The sequence below is a fragment of the Crocodylus siamensis genome, unplaced genomic scaffold (assembly GCF_052110815.1).
Source record: "Crocodylus siamensis isolate JL-2025a unplaced genomic scaffold, ASM5211081v1 HiC_scaffold_357, whole genome shotgun sequence".
Taxonomy (NCBI): domain Eukaryota; kingdom Metazoa; phylum Chordata; order Crocodylia; family Crocodylidae; genus Crocodylus; species Crocodylus siamensis.
This window is the reverse complement of record NW_028324767.1, coordinates 1-23770: the sequence shown is the minus strand read 5'-3', so window position 1 is coordinate 23770 and position 23770 is coordinate 1. Positions and strand designations below refer to the sequence as shown.

Below are 23770 nucleotides of genomic sequence, written 5' to 3'. Positions count from 1 at the left end.
TTAGTTGTGGTTACATGAGGAGTGGGGAGGGGGAAAGAAAAAGCCCTTAGTAAGTCCAGCAAGCGGGGTGCCAGGGCTCCCTCAGGAACACAGAGGTGACAGGTAACAGCATGGCTGTTGTCCTCGGGTCTCTTAAGTGTATTTAACAGTGTTGCAGTGGCAGGATATAGAGAGTGTCCTTGTCCCCTGCTTCCTTTACATCAGGTGAGACTTTTCTTGGGGTCCGCAGGCTGTGTGTGTTTCACCTTGTCAGGGGACCGGAGCTGGGGAGCCAAGCTCACAGTATTGGTCACGGTGGGGCGTCCGGGTGGTGGCAATCGGATACGGACAGGTGGGATTATTGATGTGGAGTTCAGAGGAGGAGACTCATAGAGGGTATAAACAAAGGTGATTTTATTTAACTTATGCTTAGTAGAGCGCAGGTGGGATATTCTTCAGTTACAGTAATGATGATAACAACAAACAACAAAGGGGTCTGTTGGCCCACGAGGTTCACTGACAAGACAAGCCTGTCGGATAAGTCCCAGGGCTGGTCAACAGCTCATTACATGGGAAACACAAACGAACAAAACTGTAACGAAATGCCGTGACGCCAGTCCAAGGTGATGGACAATCGAGTGGTCGAAGGAGAAAGCCGAGGTCGGAAGCCGGGAGGTGATGCAACGGAGACGTCAGGTCAGTGGAGTGAGCCGAGTCGTAATCAATGAAGAAAGCCAAGGTCGATGATCCGGAACCGGGTTACAAACAGAGGCCAAAAGGGTGATCCAAAATCGTCAGAGCAAAGGTAAGTCGAGAACCGGGAATTCAAAACCGCAATACGTTGGCAATATGCAACACAAAACGCCGGGCGGGGAAGGAGATCGACAGGCCCCAACGCCTGACTGAGAGACTGTCCCTGCCAAGGCAGCCACTGTCTCCAGTTAGCGCGATCTCCCCCCCGAGGGAGGGGTACCCTGAACTTTACATGAATTTGGTGGCCAATCAGAACGCTCTCCGCAGAGAAATTTCTAGCTAGATTACCTCATGTCAGGTCCTGACTGAGCATGCTCTCTGTCAGAAGCTGACACAGTCTGAGCATGCGTGGGTGGGGAAAGTAGGTCAGCAGTGATTGACAGGCCCGCAGGTCACCCAGGGGGCAAGAGCTGGGTGAGCCTTCAAACTTCCCACTCACAGAGTCAGATGTGTATGTCAGTCCAGCTCCCCTGCGCTGGCAGCATATACTTGAGATTTTTCCATGACACACCTGTACTGGTTCCTGTCAAATCCCCTAATAATAATTATTGCCCTTACTGCGTGGTCACAACTAGGCTGACATGGGGATAGCAGAGACGCGGGGTCCATGCAGCGCTGTTCATCTCCGGCCTCCGGTTGTTGCAGCTGCTGAGATCACCGCACGGTTCGCAGGGAGCACGAAGAGCCCTCCCCAGGGCATCGGGTGGAGGCTCAGAGAGGAGAGCCCTGGGCTCCCAGCGCCCCGACTCACTCTGTGCAGGCCCAGAGCGCTGGCAGGGGAGGAGAGGAGAGACAAGCCCGGATGCAGGACCTGGCTCCCAGGGAGACAGGAAAGGGGCTTCCCATCAGGCCTGTGTTGTGAAAGCTTCACCCCCGGGCAGGGCTCCCAGACTTGCCCCTCGCTCCCCCCACAGAGCAGGGCACAGTGCGAGGGGCTCTGGAGCAATACGTGTTTCTTCGGCTTCTGGGGTGCACGTGCAGAGCCTGCCCCGCAATCCCAGCACGGGGCCATGCTGCACCACACAGACATCCCCTCACAGCCCTCGGGACAGCACTGCGAATGGGGTTGGTGTTGGTCCACTGGTAGCTCCCGGGGTGCGAGAGCAGGCGCAGGAGTGCCCTGAGGGCCACAGCTGGACACGGCCGGCAGAGCCCTGGGGACAGGCTGCTGGGACAGACGAGGGCCTGGCTCCCGGCGCCAGTCGCCCTGTGCCTGCAGCGCTGCAGGGGAGCGTGTCTGTGGCTGCACCGACGGCACTCGAGCCCCTCGGTCCTGACTGCGCCCTGGGGTCAGCCTGCGCCGCCCGGCGTGAGGGGTCACACCGAGATTCAGGACAACCTCACACTGGCACAGAGCTCAGCTTTCGCCCTCTGCCTGGAGGAACATTGCTTGTTTCTGGTGATGTGCTGGATGAGGAGCCACTTCCCATGAGGGTGCCATGATGCCCTGAGGAAGGGGAGGTCACTATCTCTCTTCCCTCAGTCTGGCAGGGGTGTCTGCATCCAGGGGTTGTGCTGCTGGGTCCGGTTTATTCCTGCAGTGACCCCTCTGCTGCCTCAGGCCAGGGGAGGACAGTGGGTGCATTTGCTGGGCTGGAGGTGGGCTCCCAGTGTGCTAAGCATGAAGCACGGAGGAGCCCTGTCAGCCTGAAACCCATGAGGAGGGTCCCAGGGAAAACCACTGGTGCCCCCAGCCCTGGGCATTTACTCACGCAGGCTGCCAAGTGAATGCCTTATTCTCTTGCAGGTCACTTTTTCCCACGTGTCTCCCCCTGGATGGTGGCTCTGGCTGTGATTGTACCCATCGTGTTGCTGGTCATTGTCCTGGGCAGCTTCTACTTCCGCCATGCAAAAGGTAATGTGAGAAGGAGGGGAGAGGAGAGCTCCTCTGAGACGGGGCAGGACAGGACGGACGGGGGCTCCATCCTCTGCTCTGAGAGGAGCTCCAGCCACCGGGGATGGGCTGAAGCTGTGGGAGCAGTCTCTGAGCAGGCCAGACCCCACCTCTGAGCCAGGAAAGGGGCCAGGTGGATTCACAGCCCTGGAGCTCAGTGAGGAACCCAAACCAAACCCTGCAGCGAGCTGTGCCGCCGGATCAGCGCTGCTCAGCTGGAAACATGGACGAGGCGGGAGGAGCTCTGTGCTGGGCAACTATGAACATGTTTGTCCTGATCCCTGCACACAGAGCAGAAGGGAAAGGGGTGGGGGTGGGGGGGAGGGTAGTTAGGTAAAATCCTGTCCTCTTGATAGAAATGCACAGCTTGCATCTTGCTCCTGAGAAGACAGAAATACTGTCCAAGGCTCCTCTCCCCCATCCTCCTTAAACTTTCTCATACTGATTACAGAGACTGGAATTTAACTGCATGGCCTTGGGGTATAAACTTTTGAACTCTGGTAGCATTGAGCATGCTTAATGAGCTGTTGCATATTTACCTCTCCGCCCCGTATACTTAAATAGCTAATTATACTATACATGCGATGTATGTGATGTATGAAACGGAAGTAAGCTGCAGGAACTCCTGTGTCTGCACACGTGCCCAGGAGAGAGAAGATAAAAAACCGCTTGCAAATGCAATTGGGGCCAGAAGTGATCTGAGCTTAAAAGCTCCACTCTCTGACCTTTGTTTGCAAACAAATACATCCTTTTGTGCCGACTGATGTCTGTGTGTCTGTGATCTCTGCGTTGCCTCCAGGGAAACGAACCGCCTTTGTGCAACACTCTGAGGCAGGTAGGAGCTGTGGATGGGCAAAGTGGTGCTGAGGAGATTCAGCAATTCCCTCCCCAGTCCTAGGGCTGCTCATCCTGAGATCCTAGCAGAGGAAGAGGCTGTAGTGTACGATGGTGTGCACTGTGGGTGCTCCACGCTGCTTTGCTCCTTGGTCTCCAAGGGTGGCGATGGGCCAGCAGAGATCTGCCTGTGGGTGGGGGTGGGATCCTAGAGCCGCTGATGGCTGAAGTGACCGACTGTCTACAGTTGACACAACAGAGAAATGGCACTCAGGACCAGCAGGGCCTTTCTCAGACATGGCTGATGCTTGGGCCTGGCTGCTCTAGCTCCAGCTGTGCTGAGCAGTGACTGTCAGGCATGACGATGCCTCCATGTCCTGCCAGACATGTACCCCAGGGCAGGCGCCCCGGGGGGACCAGCTCCAAGTGGAGCACCCCAGGCCCATCCCCACCTCCTTCACTAAGTCCGGGCTGCCGTGAACAACTGCTGGAAGAAGGTCCCTCTCCCCCCTCCCTTCATGGACACGTCTCCTCTTCTCTGATACCAGTGGCAGGTTCCCCGCTTCTTCCTCACAACTAGAGTCTGGGACTACCCACAAGGCCAGGGGTTGGCCTCGGATGGAGCCCGCCCTGTATCCAGCCCAGATCAAAGCTTCTCTCAGCTGACCAGTTTCACTTTCCTCAGCCCCACGCCAGGACCCAGGAGGAGCTGGGTCAGGGCAGGGGATGGGCACAGAAAGGAGCAGAAAAGGGAGAGGGAGAAAGGGACACAGGAGAGGAAGGGCCCACTGGGTCCAGTCCCTTGTGACCACGGGCAGCCACACAATGGACATTTAGCTAAAGGGGCCCACGAGAACATCCACCGTGGTTCCTGCTCCCTCTCATTGCCACAAGGACCTCTGGCCCTAAGGAATATCCCACCAGGCTGTAAAACATACCCTCTCCCCGAAAGCAGGAGAGACAAGGACCCCACCAACACCTTGGGCACCACAGGGTTGCATTTGTTGGGTAAAAGATGCTTGATGATCCCAGTAAGTGGAACCGACCACCCCACAGTCCAGGCCATCCTGACCTGGGAGATCATTCCTCCCTCAGTGCCAGAAGGGACACCACCCCCGCTGGGGCAATCTCCCTCTGCTACACCATCACCTTCAGTGACCCCCATGCCACAAGGGCAGGAGTCAGAGGGGACCAGAGCTGGAGTTGGCTCCTTTGGAAGAGGCTTTTAGAGGGGATAGGAAAAAACGGGGCCATTTAAAGCACGCCCTGGAGCAGGTCAGTGCCAGGCAACAGGGATGTGGTGTGCAGGGAAGCTGATGCAAACCTGTGTGTGCTCATCTCCTTATGTGCAGCATTGCATGCCAGCCCTGCTCAAGGCAGGAACCTCACTAGTAAATGGAGAGGGTGAAGTCTCACCTCTGCCCCTTCTCTCCCCCAGGGACTCTGCAATCTAAGCTGGAAAGTGAGAAAGGTGAGTGTCTGAGCCCAAATACATGTCCTCCCAGGAAGATGATTCCCAGAGACACCACAGGGTGAAATCTCATCTCTGTCCCACTTGTCTCCCCAGAGGCCCTGCAGTCACAACTGGAGAGTGAGAAAGGTGAGTGCCAGGATCTGTGCAGTGTGTTAAAATGTTTCTGTGACCCTTTCAAACAAAAAATGATGAATGGAAACAGGTCACAGATCCGACACACACGTGCCCCATCCTGAGCTGAAGGGAAGCTCTGATGCTGTGTAACAGCACAGGGAGCCCCTCACTCCCCCCGGGGACACGGCTGCACCTGCCAGTCCCAGGGGACGTTGTGCTGAGCTCTTTTCCAGACATGTAAGAAAGGTGGTTTCTTCAGTCCCATTAACTCAGTCAGGCCAGCTCAGGTCTGAGAGGGGACTTGCAGGGGCAGGGCCAAGACCCTTTGCTTGATTGTAGTAGGTCAGGTGAGCACCTGATAAGGTGACCCCAACCTCCCAGCCCTGGCCAACCTGACCTGGGAGATTATTGCTTCCTGAATCCATAGTTGGCAATTGCTTTAATCCTAAATGCATGAGCAATGCCGCTAGCCCAGCACCAGCAGAGGCACCAGCCCACCTGGGCCAATCTCTGCTACAGCACAGCCTTCAGGTGCGGGTGGAGTTTGCAGTTCTCAATCAAGGGCTCATGGCTACTAAAAATGGCTCAGGGGTTCCCCCTCCTCAGACTGTCATGGCAGGGCAGAGATTAGGGGGTTTAGGTGCCTTAACTGCATTTCCAGCCTGTAACCAGCTACCCCTTCTCTTCAGGTTCCCCTTAGCTTTCCTGGGTGTGCAAGTCTGGGAGGGGGATGACTACACTACCCATGTATTTGTGCTGCCTCATAAGTCACTGATGGCTCCTTTCACCCCATGCGGAGGGGCAAAGGGTTTGGGGACCCAGGTGTCCTGTGGCCAAGGGGAGCGGTGAGGGGCAGCCCCTGCGTGCACAGGTAGCAGTGGAAAGGTCGTTGCTTGGTGCTCTGAATCACTGTGTCCAGTCTCCATCTGTGTAACACGTCTCTCCTGCTGTTTGTTCCAGAGAGGCGCCGTGCGGATAAAGGTAACTTTCTTCATGAATTTCCCTGGGGAGGGAAGGGGGAAGTCTCATGTTGTGCAGCTGGTGTCCCAGCAGCTCTTCAGGGCCCCCTCTCCCTGCCAGCAGAGGCTGTGTGTGAGGTGTGCTGCGGAGCTCCCCAAGAAACCTCATCCCCTGCACCCCTAACCACTTCCCTGTCCCCCCACCCCGTGCAGTGCTGCGTGGGAGCCCCAGGGCAGGGCCTGTCTCCATGTGCAATGGGCTAAGGGGCAGTGTGCATGTGGGGGCTGGAGAGGAGGGGATGGCTTTGCTCTGGCAGGAGAGGAGGGACGGTGAGAAACTGGGCTGCCAGGATTTAGAGGCGGATCATGCAGGCAGGGAGGAGCAGGATTTGGGGGTGGGAGTGTGGGGGGCAGGTGCAAGGAGAGAGGAGTCGCAGACCCCTGAGACTGTGGGGCTGAGCGAGGCGGGGGCGCTGCGGTGTGCAGTGAGAGGAGGGGCAGAGAGGAGGGCTGGGAGGGGAGGGGGCAGTTTGCTTTGGCCCCCCTCAGTCTGAGGTGAGCAGGGAAGGATTAGAGCAGAGGCAAGTGAGACTTGCCAGGCTGAGGCGCGGGGGCGGGGGGGAAAGCTGCAGCCCAGGGCAGGAGGTGGATGTGAGAGCTGTCAGCCCCCGATGCGAGCTGAAGATGACGTGAAGTGAGGATCAGTGTGAAGGGAGGAGGGCAGAGGAGGGCAGCGCTGTGGACCCTGTGCCCGGTGTGCGTGCAGAGCCTGGCGCAGAGGATGCCCCGAGGCAGCCGGGCCAGCAGAGCCGGGTCCTGCCCCCGCGGCACATGGCCCCGGGCTGGACTCAGCTGGATGCGGGGGCACAGACGGCTGCAGGGGCTGCCCATGTGCGCAGGCGGGGAGAGGCTGCTCCCCTGGGACCGGGCCAGGGGACTTGTGGGACTCCAGGTTCATTCTCGTTCTCTTTCACTTCGCAGCGCAGTATGAAGCCATGAAAGGTAAGCGCCTTTTACTGCCTCCCTCACGCCCTGACTTCACTGGCAGCACCCGGGAAGCCACCGCACGTCCCTGCCCATCGCCGGGGGGTCTGGTGACAAGGACACTTCTGCATGAACGGCCCAGTCCTGGGCGCACTCCCAGACCTGCAGCCCTATTTCCTGGGGCAGGTCTGGCCCCTGTGGCCCCTGTTCCCTTCCCCTCCCCACATACACTGTGTGACCGGCACTGACTGCCCCGGGGCCCATGGGCTGGGATCCAAATTCACTGCAGCCCCCGCCCCCCCCATGCTCACCCAATTTCCGTGTTCAATCCTTGTACACCCAGCCCCTGCGCCTCCAGCCTCTGGAGCCCGTGCAGAGCCCAGGGCCGCCCCTGGCCCCGAGGCGCTAGGCCCCGACATGGGTGCAGGTCCCGTGTCCAGCAACCCCTGAGTGCTGGGACCCCACGCTGCAGCTGCCTCTGCCTCTGCCCTGGGGCAAGGACTGGCCCCTCAGCCTCTGGTCCCACCAGGCTTAAGCCCAGCCTTTCCCCAGGCTGCCAAGGTGTGAGCCTGGTGTGGACATGTGATGGCAGAGCACGGCACACAGAGACCTTGCACACAGGGTCTGAGCACCCCCTGCTCTTCACTTAACGGCACAGGAAATGCTCATTTCTGGGCAAAGATAACAAGCTCTGCCCACGTTTTCCTCCCCGGCTGCCTTGGCTCCTGGGAGCACCCGTGGGGCTGGGGTCAGGGCCTCTGGGATCCTAATTGACTTGTAGACCACAGAGCCTTCAGCTCAGCTTCCCCGACCTCAGGTAGCTGCACAGCCAAGCCTGCCCGCCTGCCTCTCCTCCCCCTCTGTCCCTGCCCCACCTCTCCTGCCCCGGCTGCCCCTGGCTTGGCCCAAGGCCTGATGCTGCTCTGGCAGTCTGGGCCTTCCCCCAAATCCTGGTGCTTCGTTGGATGGTGGGTCACATTGGACTCTCTTTTCCTGAGAGCCGGGATAGGCAGGTTCACCTCCGCCGTCATCCCACCCACTGCCCCAACCCATTTCCACATCAATGCGGGCCCACTGTGGAGGGACCCGTGGCCCTGCTCTGGATGAGACCTGTAAGAGGCCTTGTCCACAGAGGTGGATGGGCACAGACAGAGAAGCATTTGTGGTACAGCAAGATCACAACAATCCCCCGTGCTCATGGAGGGATGCCCCAGCTCACCGCAAGGGCCTACGCCTGATCCTGTGCAGAGCTGAGCACCCTGCACCCCACTGAATCCCACAGGCCGTCAGAGCCCCATTGGGTGTGCAGTAGTCGTGGACTTGGTGCTTGGGGGAAGAAGAGCGAGCTGAGCTGGGCGCAGACACTCTCCTGCCCAAGGAACGGGGCTCGGGGTGGCAGGCAGGAGCTGGTCGTGCTCCCTGGTCCTCAGGCAGCTGCGGGGGCTGCACAGACTGCAGCTGCCCGCGGTCCCTGGGGAGGACCCATGCGCTCTGCTCTGCCCCACACCTCCCCAGCAGGATGGGGCAGTTGGCACAGCGCTTGTGCTGGGGGTGCTGTTTACACCAGCTGAGCAATCCTTGTTCCTGAGCACTGCTTGGATGTGCAGGCAGGGCCAGCTGCAGCCAGTCTGACCAGTCTCTGCACAAAGGGCTGAGCAGACGGAGGGCCCAGTCCTTACCAGTGGTCCCTTTCTGTCTGCTTGCACCCGAGTGTTGCCCCAGGGGCAGCTCCCCTGACTTCCCAGAGGGGTGGGGGAGGTCTCAGGATCAGGAGCTTCACAGTAGCTTCCCTAGCGGAGGGGTGGGGGTCTGAATCCTGCAGTCTGACATCAGGCAACATGTGCACTGAAGTCAATGTGGGTTGTGTTCAACACAGGGGCAATTTTGTCAGTAAGGAGCATGGCTACGGGCCAGGGTTGGCAACGCTACATCATTGCAGCAGTGGTATTACCACACAGTGCCCCCACCCCAGGGCTCTCTATGCACCCCCACACTCTGACACCCCTAACCACACTGCACACGGTCCTGCACCCTCCCTGGCCCATCTCCAAGCCTTACCTCACCAGTGCTGCTCCCCAATCCTGGCATGGACCTCCTCCCACTCCGTCACCCACTCCTGACCCTCAGCTTCTTGTCAGCCACCCCACCCCACCCTGTACCTTTGAGATGTGAAGCTGTTACAGGCAGGGGACGGCCAAAGGGTCCGAGCGGCAGCACATGGCTGGGGGAGAGGAGAGGTCTCAGCAGGTTCCTGCGAGCCCCAAAGCCCTGACAAGAGCTCCCTGCAGGGCGCTGGGCTCCCGCTCACACACTGGGGACGGTGCTGTGCTCTGCCTGTTTATCCAGCTCCCTGTTGATCGATTATTTATGGAGGACTCAAGTTTTCCCATGGTCTTATTGGCCCATGTTTTTTACCATATGTTATATGGGACACCAGCAGAGTTGCAGAGAGTTGGCAATTGTGGTACTGACTGACTCATGTCTTTATTTTCTCTCCTCCCCTTTCCATCCTGGGACCCTTGGCAGAGCTGGGTAAGTTCTGGTTTTGGTGCTTTCAGTGTCTTGTCCACTGACGTGTCCTGTGGGATTGTGCCTGGTTGTGTGACCTCTGGTTTTTGGGTATTTCAGGACTCGCCCGAGCCCGACAATATGCAGGTAAGTGAAGCCAATGCTTCCTCAGAGACTCCCGGTTCTGTCTCCCCAGGTACCTTTGACTTGCTCTGCCCCGACACCCTCTCACAGGCACTAACAAGCAGAGTCACGATGTCCCCGCCTGTGTGCACCGGAGACAGGACATTCCCCAGAGAATTGGCTCTGGGCAAACACTAGGGTCACCAGATCTTGGTGCAGCTGCTCTGGATGGGGCCCTTCATCCTCCTGCTGCTGAGGGGTTGAGCTGCTCCCTGCTGACACCATCCATGGGCCTCATCACCCCTCCCTCTCTGTCTAGTGCAGGGCAGGTACTGGGCAGAGGGCCAGGGAAGCCGGTGACTTCCTGGGGTCACTGGGGTGAGCAACAAGGCTGCAAACCTCATTTACCAGAACTGTGAGATCCGCTCCAAGGGAGAGAGGAGCTGCACCCCACCCCAAGACCCAACGCCCTACATGCCCCTGCTCAGCTGCCAGGGCTCCAGCTCTGTCCTGGAGAGGCCACAGGGCAGGGGCAGGGGCAGGGGCAGGGGCAGGGGCAGGGGCAGGCTGCTTGATGAGCCCCTGCAGGTCACGGGGCATCAGGAGGAGCACAACAGTCATCTCTGGTTCCTGCCAGGTGCTGGTACTGTGACAGTTTTTGTGAGAAGCAAAGTGATGCTCAGCATCAGTGCATGTGACAGGATGTGGCCACCAGTGTGCAGCTGCATGTCGTCCAGCAGATCCAGGGGGACATCGCTGAATTCAGCCCCTCTGGGCTGGGAGTCTCAGGGACAGAGTAGGAGACCTCCCCTGCCCTGAGGGGCTCCCCGTCCACAGGGACCAGGCAGACGAGGGCAGGCCCATTCTCCCCCTTCTCCAGCCTGAAGCCCAGGGACCTGCAGTGACGTGTCCCAGGCTGCACAGAGAATCAGTGGCTGGGCATCTGGTCTGCAAACTCTGGTCTCCTGTGTCCTGGCCCCCACCTGAAGCCCAAGCCCCTCCAGGCCTCCTTCAACGCAGGGGGTCTTGTCCCGATGCTCTGTGCTGGCACTGGCCCCATGAATGTGAATCAAGCTTGCGCAGGACTCAGGGCTGGGCACTCGTGGAGGGGAAATTGCTGGGAGGCCTGAGGTTAGGATTGGGTCAGGAGGAGGAGGTGGAGGTTGCTTGTGCCCAGGATCCAGGTGTGTGCTCCAGGCCCGGGGACAGCAGGGGAGATGGACACAAAGGGAGCGTGGGAGGCAGTGCGGGGTAGGAGAGCTGCAGGGTGACGGGTAGAGAGGAGCCTGGGGGGAGGGTCGTGCTGCACTGGGGGCTGCAGGGCTGAGAGGATGGAGCCGCAGCCTGTGCAGGGGCTGGGCAAGCTCCGGCCCTGGGGGCTTGGCTGGAGGCTGGGGAAGGAGGGAGGGAAGGAGGAAATACTCCAGTCAGGCCTGACAGGCAGCGCTGCCTGGGGGATCAACCAGCTGGGGCATCAGGGGGGCCCTGCTCCCCTCCGTCCTGGCTGCCTGGGAGGGGCAGCAGAGCCCCCTGAGCCCCCCGGGCCCTGCTCTGCAGGCTGCTCCCTGGACTGGTCTCAGGGGGCTCCTGGCTGCAAGATGCTGGTGCCCAACCCTGGCTCAGGGGCCACATCCCAGGGCTGCAACAGCCCAGGGCAGGGGCCAGCCTGTGCGGCGGGGAGGGTGGCAGTGGGCTGTCCGGCTGAGGGGCTGCCTGGGGGCTTCTTGTCCCAGCCACGCAGCCCCCACATCCCTCCCTGCCTGCCGCTTCCTCCTGGTGTCCCTGCGCGCTCTCCCGGACACCCACGTCCTCTCCCGGCTGCCGTCCAGGCTGTGCCCAGCTGCTGCTTTTGCCGTCAGTGCCCAGGGAAGCCCCTCTGCTTTTCCCGCGGGCAGCTCTTGCTCAGGCCAAGTGCGTTGCCTGGGCTTTGGGCGATGGCTTCTGTCACTCCAGGTCCCTCCCTCCAGGAAGGGGCTTCATTGCTCCTTCCCTGAGGCAGCAGGAAGGGCAGAAAGCAGCCTCAGCCAGGCCTGGGGTTGCCCAGAGAGCTCGGACACACCAGTTCAGGCACCAGCCCCTCCCAGCAGCGATAGATGCCGACCCAGATGACTGGGTCCCTGCAGCTGTTCCCTGCCCAGGATGGTGCAAACCAGCAGTGAGTCCAGGCCCGACCCACACAGAGCTGAAGCCAAGAAGCTGCTTTCACGTGGGCCTGGTACACATGCGCCTGGGTCTGGGAGGGTCCATCCAACACACCTTATAGGGGCTTTGGTGGTGCAGGTCAGCTCTGTTGGGTGGATGAGCCCTGAGGTCCTCATGGATGGCAGGGGCTCTGCAGTGAAACCCAGCATGTCCCACTCCTCACACGCACACAATCACAGTCATAGCACGAAGGACCGGGAGGGACCTGTAAGATCACCAAGTCCAGTCCCCTGCCATGGGCAGGAGGGAATTGGGCTCAAATGAGCTCCACGAGGTGCTTGTCCAGCCTCCTCTTGAACACCTCCAGGGGTGGCTGTTGTACTACCTCTGCTGGCAGTGTGCTCCAGATTGTAGTTACCTTTACTGAAAACAAGTTTTTCCCTATGTCTATCCAAATTTTTCTCAACTAGCTCAACTAGCTTGTGTGCCATTGCACCATGCCCTCCCGAGGGGAGCCTTGCATGCACAAGCCCAGCCAGTCAGCATCCCTTGTGGGTCAGAGGAGCCTTGACCAGACTGACCATGGGGAGGGCCCGCACTGGGCCAGTCTGCACCCAGACCAGGGTGCAAGATCTCTCACCCTGCAGGGATCCCCCAGCCCTGCCCTGATCCCGGCTGGTTGTTGAGTGAGCAGGGGCTGCGGGGCGCGGGGGTGGAGAGCACACATGGTCCCTGGGGCTGTGAGCCAGTCCCTGCCAGCACTGTATATGCCGGGGGGCCTGGGCATGGCTGGAGGGGAGTTGTGCAGCTCACAACAGGGGACAAATCCCTCTGGGAGGAGAAGTGGGGCTGGAGCTGTCTCTGTTTTCAGCGGGGGTGTTGGGTGGGCGCAGGGGCCGATGTCCTCCAGTGGGCAAATGTCACAGCGGGTCTGGGGACAGAGCAGAGGGGCAGGTCCGTTCACACCGGTGCTCTGAGCAGACCCCGTCCCAGGCTGCTCGTCCTCCCCAGCCCCCCCTGCACAAGCGCTGCAGGAGTCTCCGGCTGTTCCCAGGGCTGCATTTCCACCGGCCCCAAGTGGCCCCGGAGCCCCGGTCCTGTTGGGAGCCATTGGGATTTCTGCCCCTAGGTCACTCCCGTGTGTTTGGAAACTGCATCTGGACGTGCAGCTTCTGGCACAACGGAGGGGGCCAGTGCGGCAACTGGGCCCCCGGGCCTGGGACTGCGCAGTACTCTGGGGGCAGACGGCCCCGGTGCCAGCAGTGTCCCAGGTCCCGTGTACACGGGGTGTCCCTGTCCCAGTGCAGGTCCTCCGGTGGAGACCCCTAGAGCAGACACACGGCGGGGGGCCTGGGACATGTCTCTTGTGAGCTGAGCCCAGAGGTTTGGGGCAGTCAGTGGGGAAATGCCCCCTCCCCGCTCGACTGCCCCAGACTCACCAGCAATGGGCCCTGTTCTCCGGTGCTTAGTGCCCCGTCAGTGCCCCCCTGCCCTTCCCCTTCCCTCCCCACCCCTGCGCCCAGCCCCATGCACGGCCCTGCCCTGGGCTGGCTCTGGGGAGGCGCTGGCTGTGGGCTGCCCTGGCTGCAGTGCTGTGCCCACAGGCTGGGGACATGGGGGTCCCCCGGGGCAGAGCAGCCCAGCCTGGGGTGGGGGGCAGGCACCGACCCACTGTTGGCAGCAAACCGAGTGACCCCGGCCCCAAGCACAGAGACCCCCGGGCCCTGCCCTCTGCTCCCCCTGCCCCCCCTCCCCCGGGCAGGCTGCAATGGGCCCCTCTGCTCCCTGCTGTCCCCCAGCCCATCCCCCCTCCCTGCAGCCTCCCTGCCGGCCCCCCTGCCCCCTTCCCCACAGCCCCTGCGACACCAGCTCATGGGCTGGAGCCCACTCCCCTTGCCCCCCAGGCAGAGCAGCCCCGCTAGGTGTGGGGGAGGGGCAGGGCAGGGACCTGCTGGGATGACATCATCACATGCCCATCCCCTCCCAGGGCCTGCCCTGCCCCCACCCCATGTCCCTCCCCCCTCGTGGCCCCAGCGCCCAGGCCGGGAATGCCCCGGGGAGGAAGGGGCCGGTGGGGACGTCCCGCTTTCCTGTTCCCCCATTTCCTGTTCCCCCATTTCCCCGTGGGGCGACGGTGACTCCCAGCAGGGACCGACCCGCGATTCCTGGGACGCGGCGAATTCCCCGTGATCTCGGGACCCGCCTGCCCCCGCCCTGACCCGCGACTCTCTCCCCAGCGGACGTGACTCTGGACCCAGGGACGGCTCATCCCTACCTCGTCCTGTCTGAGGATCGGAAATGTGTGAGACACGGAGACACCCGACAGGATGTGCCCGACACCCCCGAGAGATTTGACACTTGTGCCTGTGTCCTGGGCGCGGAGGGGTTCGCGGGCGGGAGGCGCTACTGGGAGGTGGAGGTGGGAGACAAGACGCGCTGGGCCCTGGGCGTGTGCAGGGAGTCTGTGCGCAGGAAGGGGTGGGTCACATGGACACCTCCCAATGGATACTGGGTCGTGCGGCTGCGGGGTGGGGGATACAAGGCCCTCACCTCCCCCCCGACCCCCCTCCCCGTGAGCGTGCGGCCCAGGCGGGTGGGGGTTTTCCTGGACTACGAGGGGGGCGAGGTCTCCTTTTACAACGTGACCGACAGGTCCCATCTCTTCACTTTCACTGACTCCTTCTCCGGGACCCTGCGCCCTTACTTCTATCCTGGTGTCAATGCTGGGGGCACCAACGCGGCTCCCCTGACCCTGTGCCCGGCCCCAGCCCAGCCCTGAGCCAATCCCTGTCCCTGCCACGACCCGCGGCACAGACTGTCCCCCCCCGCGCCCGACTGCCAGCCCCTCGGTGCCCCCGGGGTGGGGGGGCTGGGGTCTCCATCCCAGGAGCTGCTCCCGCCTGGACCCTGCTGCTGCCCTGGCCCAGGGGTCGTCTCCCAAGCCCCCGTGCACAGCACCCCGCTGGGAGGGACCGGCTCCAAACTCTCATCCTTCACTTCCACATCCCTGCATCCCTCGGGGGTTTTACCTGGTTACTTTGTTCACCTCTCTCAGCGCTGTCCCCCTTTCCCCTCCCTCCCTCCATTCCCTTTTATATTTAAAATAAACACCTCTGCATTGCACACCTGCTCTCTGCACATCATTTCTTACCCTCTGGTGAGCTGAGCGCTTGCTCCGGAAAGCTGGTGCATCTGGGATTCAGCGAGTCTGGTGGTGCTCAAGCTTTCTGGTGTGCGAGTCCAGGGCCACGCACCACGGGCCTCACGTGGGTGGGACGGCACAAGCGGCCCAGGCCCAGCACACGTCACACTGTGCCTGAGTGCCCGGGGTACAGGGTGCCGGGGGTGGGGGGCAGCAGGGAGGGGAGAACAGCATCCCCAGCGGTGCTCCTGGCAGTGCAGCCGCTACGATTTTTTCCCCTCCTGCCCCTGGGGTCGGTGCCCAGAGCGTGTGCCCCAGTCTCCTACTTCCCTCTGCTACTGCCGGGGGCTCCCAACACCTCCAAACTTTCACCCAGCACCAAATCACTGGACCTGTGGGGATGGGTGACTTGGCCTGCAGGCAGGATCTGGCCCATGGGCCAGGGGTTGAGCCCTCCTGAGTCTACAAGGGGCATCTCTATCCTGCCGTCTGTCTGACTTCACGCTAACACAGCTAGCTGCCTCTCTCAGGCCACATCACTCGTTCTCCACTGTTTTTAGACTCTTTCAACTCAAGGCACCCTCAGAAAATGTCTTTGTCACTTGTTTCGCTACTAAAAATAAAGAGCAGTTCTTCTGGTGCAAAGAACTGAGAAAGGCCACAATGGGCCAAACATGGTTTTGATGCTGGGTTCTTATTTCAAAGCTTTGGGTTGGTTTTGTGAACAGTGTATCGGCATTTGCACAGCTGCCAGGGCTCAGGAGCTGACAGCACCTGGGTGGGAAGCACTGCTCCAGATCGAACTGGTATCGAAGCCCCTTTACAGGCCAGCATCTCCACTGTGCTGGGCCAGACACAAAGAAAGAATTGGAGCAGATCTTGTGAGGGAACAGCTGGAGGGGCTGGACATGCACAAGTCAGCCGGTCTGGAGGGAATGCACCCAAGAGTGCTAAAAGAGCTGGCTGACATCACAGCAGGACCAATGGCGAGGGTGTTGGAGAACTCGTGCCCCTCAGGAGAGGCTCCTGAGGGCTGGAAGAAGGCCAGGAGCACAATACGATAGACTGCCTCAAAGACAAGCCTTTAGGGGTGCACCCAGGAAACACTGCTGGGGCCAGCACAGTGGCTGCCCCAACCTCCCCTACCCCACAGATTATTGGTGCTATACTATATAGACAGATGCACCAAAATGCTCTGTCACTTGTAGCAACAAGTCTGCACATGTCTACACAGCAAAGCACTTTCTATTTTATACTGCTGCTTTTATTACATATTTGCCAGATTCAGAAAGGAGGCGGCAGTGAACGCTGGGAAACATCCTCATCTGTTATGTGTTAACCAGCACCAAGCGTGCAACGAGAGACTTGTCCTCAGACATGTGCTCAGTCGGTTGTGTTTTTATGCAACAAGGAGCAATTCCTTCGATGGCTTACCTTATACTGCAGTGTAAGCCTTCCCAAAGAAGCCCTGGGCACCTGCCCAATCTGAAAAAAAAGCATTTTCCCTCCAGACAACTTCAGGAAATGAAAGAGGATCCTCTACGCTGAAGGGGCAGAGCCTCAGCTGAGAGACGTTGTCATTGCTTCCCTGCAGTGAACTGAAGTCAGCCAAGGGTCTGTCCTGGGGAGAGGTCCGAGCTCAGCATGCTCCCAGCTCTACGCAACAATTTGGAGGCTCTAGATGCGTATTTGTGCATGTGATCGATATGTCCCCGTCCCACCAGGGGTGCAGGGAGCTCCCGTACAAGAACAGAGCAACTCAGCACACGGGAGAGGAGAAGAGAAAAGGGAGAGACGAGAGCAACACGACTTCAACGGGGAACGTGCAACAACCCGCTGTGCAACACGGCAGCCGAGCGTTGTGTCCCCAGACAGGAAGGTTTTACCCTGCTTCGGAAATACAGAATGAATCGATGAGGAGCCTTTCTGTATTTCTTTTCCAAATCCCTCATCCAGGTTTCTTATCACTTCAGGAGGGGTTTGGTTTTGTCTCAGATCCTATAGACATTCAGAGAAAGACACGCCCAGCTGTTGATCAAGGGCAAGGGATTGCAACAAAGACAAATGAGCGGTTTGTATGAACTGCCGATGCACACATTGCATTTGTAATCACAGACAATACCGACACCAGCATACTTGGGGGAGATGAGAAGTGAGTTTGTGGTGCAAAGACTAAAGCGTGTGCATCTGGATTGGGCCACCACTTTCCTAAGGGACCTCTGTGCAGCAACCGAGCTCATGTAACGCCGCAAGCATTGGACCAGGCGTTGGGAGGACAACAGCTCTCCCTCTCCCTAAGCCCATCACTGGCACGTGCATTTAAAATCAATCATTAGAAGAGAAATTAACCAAAATCGACTCACAATGTTCGCCAGTGGAGAGAAGCTAAACCTTAATGTCACGTCTGAAGAGATCTACTGCTCCGTGGCTATGTTTATCTTGAAACTGGTCACTTGAACTTGGTCCCTGTACTCCAAGGCATCTCGAGGATTTGGGCTCATTTCCAGCAACATGCGACCTTGTCCCCGTCCGCTCTCCCTGCGACAACGAACAGCCCCCGCGTTCGAACGGTTGCCAGCAGAGACACCGCGCTCCCTTCTCCACCAGCATTACTAGCCACGCCAGGAGGGACGTTAGCAATGCCTACATCTAACTTAAAATTAAAACAAAAGTAATTAATCCTGTGCTCTCAGCTACTATACTGAGATTTAACCTAACAGCTATGGAGAATGTCATTCGAGCTCTGGATTTTCTATACCTAACTACAGAGCTGGGGACTGACTTTCCATTAGAAATCTTAATTTTTATTCTCCACATAGACAATGTAAGCTCCCTTCCTGGCATCATTCACTGTCTACACCCTAAATTTGGAAAAAACAAATCATTGGAATTAGAGTCATATTTGGAAGACTGGTAAACTGCAGCTAAATACTCAGTATAAAACTTAAATCTCTCAAGGGACAGCCACACAGGTCTGCTTCTCATGGGCACGGTTTCCAGTAGCCTGAAGACACCGCTCAGCACACGGCCCTGAACCTCGGGGCTGTCTGGATGCAGGGGAAAGCCCCCAGGAGCTTTCCGCCAAAAAAGACAAGGCAGACGTGGAGGGGAGGGGGAGGATGTGTGTACCGTTGCTCATATGTTACACCCCAATACTTTAAAAACTGGATTTGTTGCTCTTGCTTGTTCTGTGAGGAGAATGGGAAAGAGTGTGATTAAAGAGAGGGGAAGAGATGAATTAAAAGGAGCACAGGGTTAGAAATAAAGACAGGAAGAGAAAGACATTAAAGGGAGCGTGCTCTATAAAGGACAGGCTCATTTGAACACCACTCTTTGAAAGGCTTCCCCCAAAATTTCCCTTGTGCCACACAAAATATTGCCATGAAGAGCACATTTCTGTACCTTGTTTCTCTGTACGTTGCTGCCACAGCTGAGTTACACGCCATGCAGATGCAATGCTGCCTTCCCCAAGGAGCTCCAGGGAGCACGCTGCATTCAGAGGGAAACCTGTGCGATGTGAGCAGAGCGCACAATGACTCCTGGGAGGGCACAGGGTGGGATTGTTTTCTTGTTTTAAAGTTCAGACCACTTGGAAGAAGACCTGACATGAGAATATAACAGCGTACAGGTGTTGCACTCGTATGTGGAGCACGACCGCATTGAGATCGGACGAGACCTACAACGAGCAGATCTTTTCTGTCTGCAGTGGCCCACGATTAGGCATTTCCCTGGCACAGACGCCGTAGAAGAGTCAACACGGACGAAGGTAACCACCTGCACTTCAGAAAACACATGTGAAATGATAAAAAAATCAACCAAACTTGGGCAGACTTCCTCTTTTGGGTGCACGGAGCAGGGGAAGGCATCGTCTTTGAACAGAGAGTCTCTATTCTTGAATCCTGACATGGCCAAATCCTGGGTCTGGAGCAAAACTGCTAAGAACGGCTTCAAATGTGAACATGGCAACAAAAAAGTGTTTTTTGTAGTTGTTCCTCTGTGTGCTCCAGGGTAAGTGTTTGCAGCAGAAGGCTGGGATTTCTTCCATGGATTTAAGAAGAGGTAAGGTGATTCAGAGTTAATACTCAGGATAAATTTAAAAAAAAATGTCTGAAAGGGATTACTGAATGCAATTTGGCAATGAATGATACAGCATCCATTGTGTGATTTAATTAGATATATAAAAGGTAATTGTACAGTGCCCCATAATTACTGATTTAGAAACAGCTGCCAAATTGTGCACTGAGGACACAGCTGCATTGCAGACATGTCTGGGAGAGCGCTGGAGTGAAACCCCTGGGAGGCCTGGAAAAGCCAACTCCGGACTGTGGGAGAAGCCGGCTGGTTTGACATGTCTGCTAGTAAGATGTAAGTTCGCCGATGACACCAAACTTTGGGGCAAAGCATCCACGCCAGAAGATAGGCGGGTGATCCAGGCTGACCTGGACAAGCTCAGCAAATGGGCAGACGAGAACCTCATGGTGTTTAACACCGAAAAATGCAAGGTTCTCCACCTTGGGAGGAAAAACCTGCAGCACCCTTATAGGCTCGGCAGTGCTACGTTGGTTAGCACTACAGAAGAAACAGACTTGGGGGTCATCATTGACCACAAGATGAACATGAGCCTGCAATGCGATGCTGCGGCTAGTAAAGCCACCAAAATGCTGGCGTGCATCCATAGATGCTTCTCGAGCAAATCCCGGGACGTCATTCTCCCCTTGTACTCGGCCTTGGTGAGGCCGCAGCTGGAGTACTGCGTCCAGTTTTGGGCTCCACAATTCAAAAAGGATGTGGAGAAGCTTGAGAGAGTCCAGAGGAGAGCCACGCGCATGATCAGAGGTCAGGAAGACAGTTCTTACGATGACAGGCTGAGAGCCATGGGACTCTTTAGCCTGGAAAAGCGCAGGCTCAGGGGTGATCTGATGGCCACCTAGAAGTTTCTCAGGGGTGACCACCAGGATCTGGGGGAACGTCTGTTCACCAGAGCGCCCCAAGGGATGACGAGGTCGAACGGTCACAAACTCCTGCAAGACCGTTTCAGGCTGGACATAAGGAAGAATTTCTTTCCTGTCCGAGCCCCCAAGGTCTGGAACAGTCTGCCAATGGAGGTGGTTCAAGCACCTACATTGAACACCTTCAAGAGTAAATTGGATGCTTATCTTGCTGGGATCCTATGACCCCAGCTGACTTCCTGCCCTTTGGGCAGGGGGCTGGACTCGATGATCTCCTGAGGTCCCTTCCAGCTCTAATGTCTATGAAATCTATGAAAGATCAAGGGTCAACCAGTTAACCACATTGAAATGAGCTGTCCTCGTTAGGTTTCAAAGTCAATGCACCAATGCATGCACAGGGCAGCTATGAACTTGGAGCTATTCTCAGAATTGTAGAAAGAAGAGGCTAAAAGGGACTCAGGAGGTCAGTTAGTCTATTTCCTGCTCAGGGCAGGATCAGGCCTCCCCGGGCAGCCATGGCGGTAATCCTATGGCTTGTAGCCTGCCCGGCAGCCAGAGCATAGCTCTGCACAACCAGGCTCTCTTTCTGGCAGCACACACTGTTGCCACATGTGTGGCAGGCCAGTAGGGGGTGCTCCTGCGTTGAGCCACCCACCACCCTGCGCCCAACCACCTTCCAGGTGCCGAGTGCCTCCCTAGGGGCGCCTTATGCTCGGTTGACCCCTCTCCTGGAGCACACTCACTAGTCTGGGGGTAACGTCGCCCCCACCACCCCGAGAAGGGACTGTCTTGGCCCTGTGTCCTCGGGGAAACACAGGCCTAATAGTCCAACGGGTACTTGACCCGGTACAGGCACTTGGGGCACTTCCCCAAGTCAGGGGGCAAAAAGGAAAGTCTTCCGTAGTCCACAGACTAAGGGGCCTCTTGGGCATAATTTAGACCCACCCCTCAATAAGTCTCCCACACCAGTCACAAAGGAGGACTTTATTGATTACAGGGGTAGGGTGAAAATAGGGTACAGGATAGAGCAATCTCATAGAAATCCCATACAGCAAAACAGTGTGGCTGAGGTAGCCTTTTGATCACGCATCTGGGTTACTGCCGGCTAGATATCTAACCAGATCTTGAGTCGCTTACTCACAAGCATCCTCCAGAGGCTGTTGGAGGTTCCCTCTGGAGGCAGGCCATTCCTAGCTCATGAGTTATGGGGCAGAGAGCCAGTTTCAGATGGTAAAGCTCCTCTCTAAGTCTGAGTCTCCCGCATGGCTGCTGCCCCTTGTCCTGGGCAGTCTTAACTTACATAGCCCCTGTGACCTCATTCACCTGGTCCAGTGGAGGCCAGCTCCGGTTGGCTGTCGGCCAACCAATTTGAAATACATCACTAGTTGCCGGGCAGACTCCAGCCCACCAGGTAGCTGCCGCTCACCCAGGTAGCTGATACTAGTCCCGTAGCCAGAGAGAGCAGGTTCCCCCTCCCTCAGGAATGCAGCCAGCTCAGGTTACCTAAAGGGATAGGGTAAAGGTGTGTCTCCTCTGCTGGGCCCATCCTAATCAAATGGTCACAGCACAGAGATTTTGGGGAGAAACAAAGGTGGATCCTTGCCACATGCATGTGCGTGGTGACTTAGCAACATCATGATATAACTCATGCATTGCTCTAGTCTCTCTCTTGTACTTGTCCTCTAAAACATCTGCTCCTTGCCACTCGTGGAGACAGTGTGGTGAGATAGCCGGCCCTCTGCTCTGACCCAGACTGTAATTCTTACAGTCTTATGTATCGTATCTGTGCAGAAGAATGGGACTTATTCCTGCCTGTGTGTGGGAGGGCAAGGGGAGACACTGGCAGACCTCAAATGTTGTCGCAATGGCTTAGCTGAAGTTTACCTGCTCAAATAGACATTTCTTGTGTGTGCAACACTAGGAGAGAAACACTGCAAAAAGTGGCCCAACTGTAGCAAGAAGAAAAGAATACAAGAAAAGTAGAAAGTGAGAAGAGCCAGGCAATTTGTGTGTTGTGTAAAGCTTGTGTTTGGGGCAGGAAGTTTTGCCTGTGTCTCCTCTACTTTGTTTGCCATAATACTGGATCAAATTGGATGATTTTGATATGGCAAAAATTACTAATAATTGTCCTATATTTTGCATCTTGCGGGTACAATCCAGTATTCATTCACTAGTTTTGATCAGTAATTAAGAGTGGTAAAACATGTGTCAGTGAGATTGGACCATGATTGTGTAAAAAGGCACCCAGATCAGAATTCCTTGCTCGCTCATAGCAGAAGGAATATATTCATCTTCTTGCTACGGGTTTGAATGACAAATATCACTGTTATAAAGACTGAATATGACCGGATTTTGTCAATGTGTTTGTTTTCAGTCCAGTTGCCTTTTTCTTGACAAACTGGCTCCATTTGACATCAGAAGACTTCAGAGAGCTGCTGCATTACATAACATTGAATAAACTGGTGACGTTCTTGCGAAGAAATGTGCTTGGCTCCAAGACATTAAAAGAGGCAGAACACCTCCTGGAGCAGTTTCAGAGGGAAGAACTGGAAGGTGAGAGTAAGTTATCTTTTTCCCCAAGCTATCACTGCCTAATCTCCCAAACCTCACTAAAGAATTTCATTGTGGGGGGTAAAAGTTACCAACAATTATATTACCAGGGCCTAATTCTGATATCACTTACATGACCGGATCAGGCCCTGTAAACTTTTTGGTTTTTTTAGCTCTGTCCCTGATGAATCTCTCCTGGGAGAGTAGGTCAAGAGTGGGTTGAAATACAAATCTGCAGTGTGACATCACAGGCGACAGAAGTTTATGGGGTAATCTATTGCTTTTCTTTTGTTTCCCTTATTTCATATATCATTTCCTTTCACTTCTGTGCCAAAGCTAGACATCAGTCCTAGTTCACACATTGCATAAGTTCAGAGAAGCATGACCAGAAAGTTATTTGCCACAGGAAAGTTTCTAAGGGGGTTAAGGACCCGGCGTCCCATTGACACTGTACAAAGCATTTGTGCATCTCCACAGCTCACTCTTGTTGCAGCAGGTCTATGACCTGGCAACGTAAACCAGGCTGGGCAAACCCCGGACAGAACCTCCTGCCCTCCCTTCCCTGCTCGCATCCTGTAGGCAGCACTGGGAACAAGGCCGGGCTGTGTCAGCCCAGTCCTGCCCTAGAGTGAAGTAACGGAAGTTAATGAAGGCGCTGTTTTGCAGCTCCTTAGTCTGAACCTTCATGTGATGAGGGTTCATTTGTCAGGCAATCAGGCACAGGGGTTTTAGAGGAGTGGGTTTTAAAGAAGCAGTCGAAGGAAAAGAGAAGTATGGATGGAGTTAGATTATAGGGGAAATGCCAGCAGAAATTAAGAGGTTACCATTTTATGGAAGAGGATACGGAGTTGATTTTACTGAGTTAAGCTAAAGAGAGAGAGAGGAGAGATTCCAGTTGGGGGACTTGAATCAGGAAAAGAGGACAGAGAGATGATTTTTGTCAACAACTGTTATCAAATTCCATTTAGGTGGCTAATTTTCATAAAATAGCCACACATAACTAAGTCTGGTACAGCCATTTTCACTTACCTCATTTGGCTCCAAATAAATTGGTGTATCTAGACAACCCCAGAGAACTCCCTGGGGACCAGCCAGTTGACCCATCTGGAGACCAGCCCAGAGACCCATCCAGAGATCAACCCAGAGACGAGCTTGGGGACATGCCCAGGGATCAGCCCAGAGACCAGCCCAGAGACACACCCAGGGACCAGCATGGAGACCCGTCTGGAGACCAGCCCAGAGACCAGCTTGGGAACATGCCCGGGGACCAGCCTGGAGATCTACCCAGGGACAAGCCCAAAGACCTGCCTCAGCAAAAGGTATGATCTAAAATGCTTTGTTGAAAGTATTCAGTAGGAAAAGGGT

At 56.7% G+C, this 23770-nt stretch overlaps 2 protein-coding genes across 2 annotated transcripts; both read left to right on the top strand.

Annotated features, from left to right (window-relative positions):
- Positions 1 to 605: 605 nt before the first annotated feature.
- LOC149851720 (butyrophilin subfamily 1 member A1-like) lies at positions 606 to 14912 on the top strand. The gene is made up of 7 exons (XM_090030456.1): positions 606 to 675; positions 2480 to 2587; positions 4899 to 4931; positions 5028 to 5060; positions 6989 to 7009; positions 9620 to 9646; positions 14002 to 14912. The coding sequence occupies exons 1-7, from the start codon at positions 606 to 608 to the stop codon at positions 14541 to 14543; spliced, it is 834 nt and encodes a 277-aa protein (XP_089886582.1). The 3' UTR covers positions 14544 to 14912.
- A 7294-nt stretch (positions 14913 to 22206) lies between these two features.
- Positions 22207 to 23724, top strand: LOC149851719 (uncharacterized; the record flags this gene model as incomplete). The annotated part of the gene is made up of 2 exons (XM_090030454.1): positions 22207 to 22414; positions 23468 to 23724. Coding segments are annotated over 2 exons (465 nt in total), but the record flags the coding sequence as incomplete, so codon positions are not given.
- Between the last annotated feature and the right edge of the window lie 46 nt (positions 23725 to 23770).